Genomic DNA, 14,027 nt, shown 5'->3' on the forward strand with positions numbered 1-14,027 from the left:
GACATTACACACTAGAAAGGTCTGTTAAAATTTTTAGGGATCACTATGCAACCAGGACAATTTGGAAAATAGCTGACTCAACAGGGGGTAATGAAGTTCACAGAAGTGTGCCCTGCTACCTTTAACCAACAAATTAGAGAGTAAGGCAGACAAGAAATTCCGGGTCTGTACAGACTATAGCTTCCTAATATCACCTTCTCCATGTAGCCTTGGCCTAAATTAGTTTTTATTTTTTGAGACAAGGTATTTACATATTCCAGGCTAGCCTTGCACTCCTTAAATTCCTGATACTTCTGCCTCTACTTCTTGAGTGGTGGGATTACAGACACATGCTACCATAGTCTATGATTCTGGGCATCAAAACCAGAGCTATGCATGCAAGGCAAAGACTCTACCAACTGAGCTACATCCCTATCCCCCAGGTTGGCCTAAATTAGTTTAGTGAAAACCATTTTCTTTTTTTTTTTTTTTTTTTTTTTTTTGGGTTTTTCGAGACAGGGTTTCTCTGTGTAGCTTTGCGCCTTTCCTGGAACTCGCTTTGGAGACCAGGCTGGCCTCGAACTCACAGAGATCCGCCTGGCTCTGCCTCCCGAGTGCTGGGATTAAAGGCGTGCGCCACCACCGCCCGGCGCCATTTTCTTATTTAAGACAAAAATAGTCTAAGAGGGGATATGATTTTGGGGTTAAACATTTTGCTAAATACTTTTTTAAGGGGAAAGAAAGTCAAAACATGGAAGAATGGAGGCATACAGAGAAATTAAGAGCTTGGACTTTTGAGACAAACTTCAAGGCTCTAAACCTAGCTTTCTCATGATAAGTGGAGGATCCTGGTTGTCTTCCTAAATGTTTCAGTTCCCTAATATTTAAAATAACAGTATCCAGGTCTTCCAGTAGTTATGATAAGGATTAGGTGGGTAATATTTTTTAAATGCTTCAAAAACACCACCTGACATAGACACACAGGCCAGATGCCTTCTAAATAAAGTGGGGTGCACTTCTCATTTTAATTTCCCTCTAATGTTACTTCCCCAAGTTTTATCTCCTCATGTTCACCCCAGAAAAAGATTTACTGACATTTTCTGAAAGACTCCCTTTTACACAGAACTACCTGAAACACAGCTCATTCATGGGTCTGGAACTTCAATCTAGTTTCTACCGAACAGTTAACGGAATGTCAAAAGAGAAAAAGTGACCCACAAGATTATCAAATGAACACTTTATTAGAGTCATAACACTTATAAAATAAATTTATCAGATTTTAAAGATCAACCAACACTTTCTCGTTTTTTTTTTTTTTTACAGCTAAGACATGTAAAGAGATTCTTCAACGCCATTGTCTTTGTTCAAGTGCTTGTCACTCAGCTCACAAATCTAAAATGCAATCCATCTATAGATCTAAGTGTTCACAGTTAGTGAGCTTTGGGTTTGGGTTTTACTAATCTAGAAGCAATCCATTTACAAAAGTACCGATACATCTGAATGAATTCATTTAAGTTAATACCACACAAAGCATGGCCTGTTACACCTTGGGGAAAAAAATCTCAACTAAATTCTGGTGTACTACGTTTTAGTGATTCCAAGTACAACGTACATTGTATCTTTATGGCACATTTATGACTTTGTAATATATAATTCATAATACAGGTTTTTGGTGTCTGGTCTGGAGCTGGAAAAAATGAAGGAAGCAGGACATTATAGAAGAGGTAAGACTTGTAAGGCTGTGAGACTGATTCCTTCAAGCTACATACAGAAACATGTCTCTTCTTTAGCTGTATCACAAAGCGAGTCCCCAATATCTTCTTCTTCTAGGAGAGTATTAGATAAACAGCACTTGGCCACTGGTTATGCTATTGAGCATTGATTATGTTGTTCATTCACGTTTTTCTCTATGTTCCATGGAATCCAATACTCCAACTGCATGGCACTCTTAGGTGATGTGTCAGCTAGAAAGCAATCCTCAAGCCTCCTTATCCAGAGGCAGCCCCATTAAAGCAACAGGCAAGTAGCTTGTATGAGAATATGGTGGGAACTGTGGCCTAGCTCTAATTTATTCTCTATTTAAGCCACTTGTGGTATGTTGCCAAGCCCATGATGTCAACAGGTGGATTAGGATTGTTTTCTCTACTATTAAGCCAGAGCTAGCTTTTGTGTTAAACTGACTTTGTTTGTCTGACATCAATGGAAATACAACATAGATATCTGGGCTATTATCAAAGCATGTAAGAATCTATAGCTTTATGTTATAGTTAACATTCTACTCAAATTTAACTCAGAAAATAATGCAAAAACAATCAGAAGTAAAAATTCAACTCTTCAGAGAGCTATTTGGAAAGGCTTTACATACATAAATATTTATATATTCATGCACAGGGCAAACATCCACATTCCATGGCATAAATAAACCAAAGTAAGACATCAGTGCAAGATACCAGTTCCAGTAGCGATTAATTGCCTCTGGGGATCTTGTCTTAAGCACTCTCATGTGAAATCTGGCTGAGCTCTTAGGAAATCATTAGTTTGGAGTTTATTTCATACCTTATTTTTCTCTACACCCAAGGCTCTGTTGGGGTTTGCTTGAGAATCTATATACCCTTCCAAGGGTAAGAATTTGACTGTTAACAAAAGGCAATGTGATTATTGCATAACAAAATAAAATATATTATGTGGCTTGTCTAATGAGGTTGATAAACTTTCATGATTAGTTCAATATACGGCAGTAGTTGACAGAATTGTGGTCTGTGGACCAAATCCTGTCTTGCTCCCTTTTTGTAAATAAAGCTTTATTAGGATATATACATACTCATTTATTTACATGCCATCTATAGCTGCTTTTATGTTACTACAGGATAGAACAATTGCCACAGAAACCATATGCCCTACATATGTGCTACTGACCCTTTGTAAAAAAAAATGTGTATCATTCTCTGTTTTATATTAAAGAATTGAATGAGAAGCTTGCTTGGGATATATTGTTTTAGTTATTTACTATTATTAAGGTTCTGGTGACTTAAGAAACAAAAGGAATACTACTGTTTCGTGAACAGTGTCTGTATATTTTAAGAATATGCAGGGGAAATGTATTTAAAAAAGAAAAGAAAGATGAAAATGAAAGAATACTTCTCTAATGTCAGAATAAAATTAAAGCCCTACCAAGGTAATGAACCACAGCTTTCACTTAGGTTCTCCCTGTACAAAGCAAACGATGTTTGGAATGTTATATTGGGACAAATGGTACCCAAGTGATCGGACACACAAAGCAGACAAATGAAACCAGCACACAACTGTCAGTTTCCAAGGAGTGTTATGGTCGCCATCTTCGCAAAGCCAGACCCAAACTGCAACCATAACAGGCTGTCGTCATAAAGGTAAAAACCTAAGAAAAGAAAAAGAAAAAAAAACTGCTATCAGATTCACAATATGGACTTTTAGAAAATGTATCCCAAAGAGACCACTGAATGAACACTCACCAACTGACTTAAAGATGCTCCAATACAGAAGAATATTTCACACTGATCTATGTTTTGATGATTTTGTTTCATCCCCCCATAGAACTGAGCTTCCCTTTGTACCCTATAGCCCTTAATTTTCAAATCTGCCGTCAGCCTAACATCATTTGCTCACATATCAGGTTCACTTGATAAGTATTGTTGGAACCCCAGGTACTGTATTAAGAAATTTAGTCTGAGTTATCTAATCATCCAATAGTTTCACAGCTAAGAAGACAGTCACTGGCAAACCCCAGAGACACATTCAATCATTTCTGTGAGTTTTCGAACTCAGTATACAAAACCCACAGGAATGAATCAGGAGTCTGGCTCTTTCTCATGTGGGACCCAGTCCTCACACAGAAGCCCAAGCCCTGCTCTGAGCTGCTTCCTTGGTGTCACTGAGGGCTTCATTAACCCCAACTGTGCATACATCATTGCACTTAGTGTGGACAAGCAAATAGTCCACCTTGTTCTCACGTGACACTTAGAGGCTTGTGATGGAAAGGAGATTACAAGACAATCCAATTCAGAATGATAAAATATCACTATCTCGGGTAGAGACTCTTAACCAGAAAACTGCCACCTGAGAAAGGGGGGCAGATCCCGCCACAGAAATTTGTCACAGTTAATTAACCCTTCCCATTCTGCTTGTTTCTGTAATGTGTTTCTAATGTAGACAATGTCCTCTGAGTGAGAATAATTGCTTTGGGAGAAGCAATTATCAGTGAGAAGGAAAGTCCCTCATTCTCAACTATACTGAGTGAAAAAGAAAAGCCAGAGTTTTAACCCAATGTCACACATGAACGACAGATCAAGTTTAGCTGCTGAAAACTCAGGAGCTAGAGTCCTGACTGGACCAGAGTGGGTGGATAAAATGGAACATCTCAAAAGGCTGGAAGCATTGGTCCACACATGGAGGTGGCTTCACTCTAGCAGAGGGAGGAAGAGACAGGTCTCCAGAAGAGGCACGTCCAGAAAAGAACACTCCAGAGAACTCTAAAAGTTGGGCCCTTTAGGGGGCAAGGGCTAAAGAGGAAAAGACGCTAGGTTCACTAATGCACTAAAACTATTAAATATCAATCAAGACATTTCATTTCAGAAAGTAATTTCATTTCGTTATAGTTTTAAAAATTATCAATGAAAAGAAAAAAACAGTATTTCTTTGCATTATTCAATACAAAATGTCAAGTTCACTACAGTGTATGAAGGAAAGAGGAAAAAATGGTTTAAAGTCCCCATGGAAGGCTTCCTCCTGTATCGCATCTGTTATAATGGCTAGTGAATTTGCCTTCCCACTCACTGACACTGACCCCAAAAATAAGAACTGAAACTTATTCATGTCAGCCGCACCCCCCACAACTCCCTTCTACATGGCAGGCCCAAGGTAAATATACAACCAATAAACCCAATTAAAAATGGGTACAAAGGAGAAAAGAGCAAGGCTAGAAACAGACCTCCCTCACTGGGTCTGAAAATTCAGAGAGGGAGAAGACTACAGTGAATTCTTACAAAGTCAAGTACTGTGGACTCATTATCATCTCAGAGAATGTCAACATCTTTGGGTTGCAGTTGAGTCACACCGTACAAGGCAGGGCATGACAGTACTTTGCTCATAGGATCACTGGACACATAAATAGCTATTACATGTTTAATTTTTTGTTTGTTTATTTTTCGAGGCAGGGTTTCTCTGTTGTAGCTCTGGTTGTCCTGTAACTAGCTCTGTAGACCAAGCTGGCCTCGAACTCACAGAGCTCCACCTGCCTCTGCCTCCTGAGTGCCGGGATGGAAGGTGTGCATCAGCACTTCCTGGCTTACGTGTTTAATTCTAAAGGCCACTATTAAAAGAGTACTGCTGCCCGAGGACTCTCCCGGATGCTTGGCCATGGAAGGACAGCGCTTTCCTCAGGGAGCACTTACTGTGGCGGCCACGTTGATGTTGTACTGGTTATCATCCAGGAGCGGCTGCACAATCGCGGTGGTGTTGCATTGCAGGTCGTGCAGGGAGGTGGCTGCGGCTTCTAGTAAGAAGGCTCCAAAGTAGAAGACGAACACTACAAAGTGGTAGACAAAATCCTGAAAGAGGCAAAAAAAAAAAAAAAAAAAAGGCATTTGTAGGTAAGAATTGTAAGATGTTTTCCTGTTCTTTATTTCAAATGAAGTTTTAGGTAGGAAAGCTCAGAACGTGTAATCAAATTGTCTTAAGTAGATTCGTTGTTGATTTTGAGTGCTTTAGCAAAACCAGGCCATTGGAATCTAAATAAGCCCACCCCTAACTGTGGAGGGACGCCAACTGTTAGCTGCTGGGAGAGGGAGGGATAAGTTGAGCATGCGCCAAAGGAAGACCACATGTTCAAAAACATTTGTGGAACACAAACTGATCTTGAAGCATGTTTTAAAAAAGGAGCCCTCCAAAGCTATGTAGAGAAACCCTGTCTCAAGAAACCAAAAATCAAAGGAGCTACAGAGTGGGTGCTTGGGTGACTATGACCAAAACATGCCATATGAGAAGCTGCAAACTCTCAAAGAACAAAAAATATCAGCTGGAGCTGGATAGATGGCTCAGAGGTTAAGAGCATTGACTGTTCTTTCAGAGGACCAGGGTTCAATTCCCAGCACCCACATGGCGGCTCACAACTGTCTGTAATGCCAGATTCAGGGGACCCGACACCCATGGCAAAAACACCAATGCACATAAAATAAATAAATTAAAAAAATATTGGCTGATCTATTTTATTTGGTTCAATAGCAAAGTTTCTTGTATATTGAGTTTTATAATAAAATATATCACTTTAGATTAATATACAGAGATATCAATATTAATTAAAATAAGATAAAAGGTCTTTAAATTTAAAACTAAGGTAAATGCCATCTTTAAAGTTCAAGTAAAATTATATATTATCCTATATTCTGCAAGATAGACTTAGTGATAGAATTCAGTGGCATACAACCTTACATTTCATTAAAAACAAAGAAAATATAGTTCTGAAAAACAGTAATTGTTTAGGTTATTTTGTGCATTCCTGGGATTAATGTGAAGCATAATCTTTCATAATCCAGTTTCACTTGAATTGATATATCATCCACATGTTATTTTGTATTTACAGCTGCCACATTGCAGTGACTTAGTCTGCATAACTTCTCATCCTTACAGTTATCAGTTATCATTTGTTATCTGCTTTACAAACAAAATTTTGTCTTTCTTTTCACACAAAGGTTAACTTTTAGGAGTAAGGTCAGCACCATGCTTCTCTGCTTCCAAAGTCAACTTTGTTTCATTAAAAAAGTTAAAATTATGAATAATCTTAACTGACAATTTGAAATTATCTATTTATTGTGTATATGTTTTTAAATATGCATACATTATGAAATAGCTAAGTTGAACTACTTAACACATGTATTCTTTCACATACTCACCTTTTTAATGGTGAGAACAATCAAAAGCTACTCATCAATTTTCCAGTACACATTGCCTTTAACTAGCGTCTATACTACAGAGCCTTTGGAGGTACACTTTCTTGCTGGGATACACTCTTTGGCAAATGCCTTTCCAACCCCCTGTCTCCAACAACCCTTATAACCACCACTTTGCTCTCCACTTCTGTGAGTTCATCTTTTTCACCTACACCTATTAGTGAAATTATATTGTGTATGTCATTATATTGTGGTGTCCAGCTCATTCGTATAACAAAACCTCCACGTTCACCTATCTGACTCTAAATACTTCTGACCATAAATAAAGGATTTTCTTCATTTCTAAAAAGCCAAATAGCATTGGGTATACACACTACATTCTACCCACTACATACCGATGAAGATGAAAGCTGGTTCCATATGATGGTTAGTATAAATAATTCTGCAAAGAACATGTGGGCTCAGGCAGCTCTCTGAAACACTGACCTCATTACCTTTGGGTATACATATAGTAAGATTCATAGCTCATATGGTATTTCTATTGTTAAGTTTTAGAGGAGATTTCATACCATATTCCACAGTAATGGTACTAATTTATATTCCTACCAACAGGGTTTGAGAGATCTCTTCAAAGTCCACTTTTCCCCTCTCAAATAGTATTACTAACAAAATTACAAAAGGGAGTGTTGCATTGCCTCTGTAAATGACCATTCAACAGTGTTGTTCATAGAATTGCTCTTCTTACACCCACATTGTTCTTCTACATCAAATTTGATCAGGGTAAGACACATAAGGTACAATGTAAAAATCCTTTCTGTGAAACACCTGTCATTACTAATTGAGCCACATACTTACCACATCTCTAAGCCATAACCAATGCTCAGATACATGGGGTCATGTGGTTACTCAATAAATGTTCACTGACAAAGATCAATATCCAAATTGGAACGTCAGTGCATTCATGAATTAAATATACCTGATTGGGTTATTAATTATTAATAGCTATAAAAATTGAGAAAGTCTATTGAGATTGATTATTAGTCACTCATTTAATTTACTAAAGATTCTCAGAAATGTTTTGTTTTTGTTTTATCTTAAAAGGCCAAGCTAGGGGCTGGGAAGACAGCTCAGTCAGTAAAGTCCTTGCCATACAAACCGGAGAACCTGGATTCTAAACCTGACTCTCATGTTAAAAAGCCTGGAATGGTGGCATGCTATTTTAATCTCAGCATTGGGGAGCTGGAGACAGACAGCAGATCCCTGGGGTTTGATGGACAGCTAGTCTAGGTGAGTTCCAGATCCCAGTGAAGGATTCTGTCTAAAAAACACCCAAGGCCCTACAGACATGTGCAAACACCTGAACATGTGTACATAGCTACACATACCCCTGGCACCTTTCACACAGAAAGGCAAGGATAAAGTTGAGTGATAGGACTTGCAACCACTGGAAATTTATTGCTTGTCTTTTGCATGACCCCATGTCCTCAGTTCCTGTGACTGGACTTCGGTTCTTAGAGGACTTTGTTTCTTAGGTTTCAATAGACTTGGGGCATGTTTATGTGTCTGAGCCAGAGACACATTCTTCTTGGGTGGCTCTCAGGGAGTCATAGTACATTTGGACTGAGCCTAATCACTGTGCCCAATACAGGATCTCAGTAGGCAGGCTGCGCTGTGGAGCTTCTCATGGACTTGGCCAACGCCACGACACATATGAGACTTGGCTTATTTAGTTTACTTCCTTCTGCATTATCTAATACAGGTCTTTCTTCTTTCCTCCCCATAAAAGACACATACACACACACACACACACACACACACACACACACACACACACACTACAATAAAAAACCCAAAAAACAAAACAAACAAACAAACAAACAAAACCAAAAAACCAGCAAAGAACAAAAAAGCCAACCAACCAACAACAACAAAATATCCTTTTCTAGATCCTTCTTAGAGCCTGTTATTTGAGATTACTTCAGTTTCTTTTAATGTTTCCACTTCTTGACCATTTTGCACAGGCCTGTGCATCCTGACCACTAGAGAGCTACACATTGACACTGGCCACCCTGGTTGTGTTATTCCAATTCCAGTTATACATGGGAGCCACATGAAAGGTCTTCCACAGGCTCACTCATGGTTTGGAACACTTGCCCTGCACTGGAGGTTCTCAAATTCTGGAATGCAGCAGAACCATGTAAAGAACGTGTTCAAGCACAGACAAATAAGCTCCATCCCCCAGCTTTGGAGTCAGCAGTCTGGGGAGGGTCGGCTGAGACTGTTTCTGACAGGAGTCCATGTAATGCTGCTGCCTTGGTTGGGGACTACCTTTTAAACCACCATCCTTGACAGTGCTTCATCAAGGTAGGTCCAGCCCTGTCCTGAGTCCTCCTCACATGCTCTTTCTCCTAACACATCCTGCCAGCACTGACGCACCCAGAGCTCTGCCTCTCCACGTTTTTTATCAGACAACTCCAACCCCAAACATTGCTTGGAATTTTTTTTTCAACCAAACCACACGACCATTTTCAAAATTCTAATCTTGAACCAGTGCTCCACTCTTTCGCTCATGACTGAACATTCACTGAATAGGAAGGAAGGAAGGAAGGAAGGAAGGAAGGAAGGGAGGGAGGGAAGAAGGGAGGAAGGAGGATGAAAGAAAGAAAGGAAGGAAGGAAAGCGAGAGAGAGGCAGGGGATGGATGGATGGACAGAAGGAGGGAGAAAGGAGAACAAGAGGAAGGAAGGAAGGGAGGGAGGGAGGGAGGGAGGGAGGGAGGAAGACAGGAAGGAAAAAAGGAAGAAAGGAAGAAAGGAAGGAAGAAGGAAAGAAAGAAAAAAAGAAAGAAAGAAAGAAAGAAAGAAAAGAAAAGAAAAGAAAACTGTTGTACCACCGATGGGGAGCCCTGGTTATATATGTGGTTATATATATGGTTATATATATGGTTATATATATGGTTATATATATGGTTATATATATGGTTATATATGTGTTTATATATATATATATATATATATATATATATATATATATATGGTTATAACTCTGGTTATACAGCAGCACAGAGAAGTGAAGACAGCCACTAAAGCTTGAGCTTTAGTACTGGTAGTGCACACTCTAACCAGCACCCAGAGGCTGAGCAAGGAGGATCACCAATTTGGGCTACAGTCTGCTCTCTATATATGTAGCGAGACTGTCTCAAAGGAGGAAAAACAATCCAGGTCAAAGTGGCATGGAATATAGCCCAGGACATTAAATTATTAAGTGATGCTCATAGTAGGAATCTGATTAAATGTATGCCCACTAGACTCGTGGAAAGTAAAAGCAGACTTATTTAATTGTATGAGATTTAAAAATCTATTTCTTCTAAGCAGTATCCTTCCTTAGCATATTTACTCTAAAAAGCACAAATATAGACTTTCTTCTTTAAAGTTATACCAAAGTGGTGTTATTCTCACATACGGGGAAAGGAGAAAGCCACACCCCCATAGCTATTTCAAAATCAAAACTGACTTCCTATCGGGGCAGGTGGTGCAGCGCTGTGATCCTAGCCGCTTGGGAGGCAGAGGCAAAAGCGAGTTCAGTGCTTGCCTGGGCAAGCAAGGCCCCGCCTCAGGATGAGAAGTGAAAAAGGGCTGGAGATGTAGCTTAGGGATGGAAAGTTTGCCTAGCATGCAGAAGGCCTGAGGGTCAATCTCCAGCACCACACAAATTCAACAAGGTTCTCGCCTTTCTTCAGATTATAATGGAGAAACAGTACTATATTCAACATTTTCATCATATCAATTATACCCCATGTAGGAAGCCTGTGAAAAAATTCCAAATGTATCTTGTACTATGAATGTGGATTTGATCACAATTAATAAAAACTAGAAAAAGTGCTGGGGAAACGGCTTAGGAGTTTGAAGAGCTTGCTGGGTAAGCAAGAGAACCAGTGTTTGGGTTCCCAAGATCCTACTTAAATGCCAGTTGGGTGTGGTGGCCCCACCCATAATCCCAGATCCAGAAGGTGGATGTCTAGGGATTCGTAGAGCAAGCTGGCACCCAGACCTGCCCTTCAGTCAGTGAGCCCTGGTTTGAATGAGACCCTGCCTCAAAGAATAATGTGGAAGAGTTATCGAGGATGATTCCTGGCATCAACCTTGGGTTCACAGGCATAGGCACATATATGCATGTGGACCCACATGTGTCCATACATCCATACCACGTGCACATACAATGAATATGGAAAAAATGAAAAAAAAAACTGTCAACACTTGTATTCTACAACAAATACTTGTAGAGAGTATATTATTTCTAAAATGTACTCCTATTTCTCTCAATCGGAGCACAGGGGTAGCATTAACTTATTCACAGGGGAAAAATTAGTCTTTTTTTTTCTTTTAGCAGTTAATGTCTAACAATTCCAGAATGCAACAATTAGAACTTGTACCAATCTGAGGATAACTCCATGATGTGCGTGACTCAAAAACTCTCCTGGCCTGGGAGTGCCCAGCGAGCCTTACAACCCACGTCAGGCTAGGTACCTGATCAAAACATGGATCCACGTGAAGAAAGCCTTATAAAATGAGGAAAGGAAATCTATTCTAAACCTAAACAGCATTTACTAAACTCTATGATGGCAGGAAGGAGCTGGCTCTTGGGAGGTCTGCCCACCATGTAATGAACCTGTGCCATGGCAACCACAATATCATACGCTGTGCACAGCTATTCCATGGTAGGCAACATTAACTTGAAACTATGACATGTGAAATGTTCCAAATGTTGAAAGATTTTGAGTAGTAAAGTTTGTGCAAATATTCCAAATATTAAAACATCTACAAATTTGAGACACTTTTGTTTCTAAGCACTTCCTCAGCCTGTGCCTATTTCTTTTCCTTAACTGACAAATGGACAAATGACACAGGATGATCTTCCCAGATAATCTATGGGACAAATCATTAAAGGTCTCTCTTTTTTTTTTTTTTTTTGAGATGGGGTCTTACTTTGTTAGCCCAAAGTGGCCTTGGACTTGAGTCCTTCCTGCCTCACGCTACGGAGTGCTGAGTTATGAATTTGCACCCTCAGGCCCTGCCTTCCAACAGTCACTTTGATATAGTGGTACAAAGAAAAGAACGAGAACACTTATGGCTTATTGTTTGATCATCACACATAATGCTACAAGTGGGGGGGGATGCAAAGTTGGGAAAACCAATAAGGCCATTTTAGTACCAAAAACCACGATTCAATACAAGCAGGGTTGGGGGAGGGTGGGATACAGTATAGAATCTGTCTCACAAGACCAGGAATGACATCCAAAAAGTATTTAAGCATTTAAAACGTACATATATCAATCAATTAGAAAGAATATTGATTGCTGCAGGATTGAACACTTCAGTTGTTAGGCAATCAATTGGGAGATTCAGAAGTCCTAGCAGAAGGGTTTGGTGGTGTGTGATACAGCTCTTCGCAAGAGCCAGCAACATGGGCTGTGACTGTAAAGAATCATGAAGTACCAGTATGGGCAGAGTGGGACAAACTCGCCTCATAACATCTTTGAGTCTGATATTTAAAGACCTGTTTTCCATTGGTAACTTTGGGGATCAACTGATTCCTTGGGTAGACCTTCTTTTTTTTTTTTTTTTTTTTAAAAAATCCACTCTTTTTTTTTTTTTTTAAAGATTTATTTATTTATTATGTATACAGCATGTATGACTTCAGTCCAGAAGAGGGCACCAGATCTCATTACAGATGGTTGTGAGCCACCATGTGGTTGCTGGGAATTGAACTCAGGACCTCTGGAAGAGCAGTCAGTGCTCTTAACCTCTGAGCCATCTCTCCAGCCCCTGGGTAGACCTTCTTATGAGAAAGCCAGGCATTCAGAAAGAGGAGATGAATATTCTAATTGGGGACCTTGGATCTTTATCACATGGTGGAGTAACAAATATTGAAATTAGAGAAAATGCAGGAAGACACTATCTCTGCAAACCTCCTAGAATCAGAACATTAAAGTTCTGAATTACAAGCCTCAGTGTCTTGAAGGAATTGGAAAGATGGTTGCTTGGTGATTATAACCCAGACACAAAGCTAGGCATGATGAAACTCATTGTCCCCATTATTCTTTAACGGCATCTGGTCAGGCACTTATTATTACCGCTGTAAACATTTGTAATTATAGCTCTCCTTATGCTTTGTGAATAAAACATTTCCCTTTAACGTTTGTCCTGAAGTTGCTATTTACTCAAGAGGAATATATAAAGATCAAATGACGGTCTACTTAAGTTTCAAAACACCCAAGTATAATTCAGAACCTGAAGGGGGTTCCTTATGAGCGTCGATAAAGCCCTGTCCACCATAGATTGGAATCAACCCCACGGGCCTTTTCTAATTTGTCCCAGATAATGAATGGCTTTGAAGTGAGTCTCCATACAACACACGGGAAAATATGGTCAGTGAATCGCAGTGAATGGTACCTTATTGTAAACATCGAGTTTAATACTGTGTTGTCAATATACCTTCAAGACTCACTGTTTTAATTCATTTTGGAGAAGAACTGATTATCAAAATTCTCTTTCAAAACATTAGGAAAACAATATGGAGCTGTACTTGTTTTCTGAAAAACTTGGACAGTCCTCCCTCATCTACGTCTGTACATTTCCTAGTCCACCCTCCTGTGTCTGTCCTTCTATGTCTGTCAGTCCCTAGTCTGCCCTCTGTGTCTGTCAGTCCCTGTGTGTGAATTCAATCAACCACACATTGAAAATATTCAGGAAAAAAATGTGTCTGTACTAAACATGTGCATATGTTCTTCTCTTATCTTCATTTTTCCAAACAATACAGTATAAAAACTATGTGCAGAGGCTGGAGAGATGGCTCAGTGGTTAAGAGCACTTGTTGCTCTGGCAGAGGACCTGGGTTCAATTCCCAGCACCTACATCATGGTTCATGGTTCTCAACCATCTTCTGACCTCTAGGAACACCAGGAATGAACACAGTAGTACACAGACACACAATGCAGGTAAGACATTCACACATAAAATAAAATGAATAAGTCTTTAAAAAAAACAAACTATGAGCACAGTATTTACATTGTTTTATGTGTTCTAAGTAACCTGCAAATGACTTAAACTGTATAGTACAATGCATGTA

At 39.5% G+C, this 14,027-nt stretch overlaps 1 protein-coding gene across 1 annotated transcript in view; it reads right to left on the reverse strand.

Annotated features, from left to right (window-relative positions):
• Positions 1–1,289: 1,289 nt before the first annotated feature.
• Mal2 (mal, T cell differentiation protein 2) overlaps positions 1,290–14,027 on the reverse strand; it is a 29,372-nt gene continuing 16,634 nt past the window's right edge. The window contains exons 3-4 of the mRNA XM_059247395.1: positions 5,406–5,561; positions 1,290–3,373 (exon numbers count right to left, since the gene is read on the reverse strand). Coding sequence (XP_059103378.1) covers positions 3,302–3,373; positions 5,406–5,561 — 228 coding nt within the window. The 3' untranslated portion in view covers positions 1,290–3,301. The remainder of the gene's footprint in view (positions 3,374–5,405; positions 5,562–14,027) is intronic.

This window comes from Peromyscus eremicus, chromosome 20, assembly GCF_949786415.1.
Source record: "Peromyscus eremicus chromosome 20, PerEre_H2_v1, whole genome shotgun sequence".
Lineage (NCBI taxonomy): Eukaryota > Metazoa > Chordata > Mammalia > Rodentia > Cricetidae > Peromyscus > Peromyscus eremicus.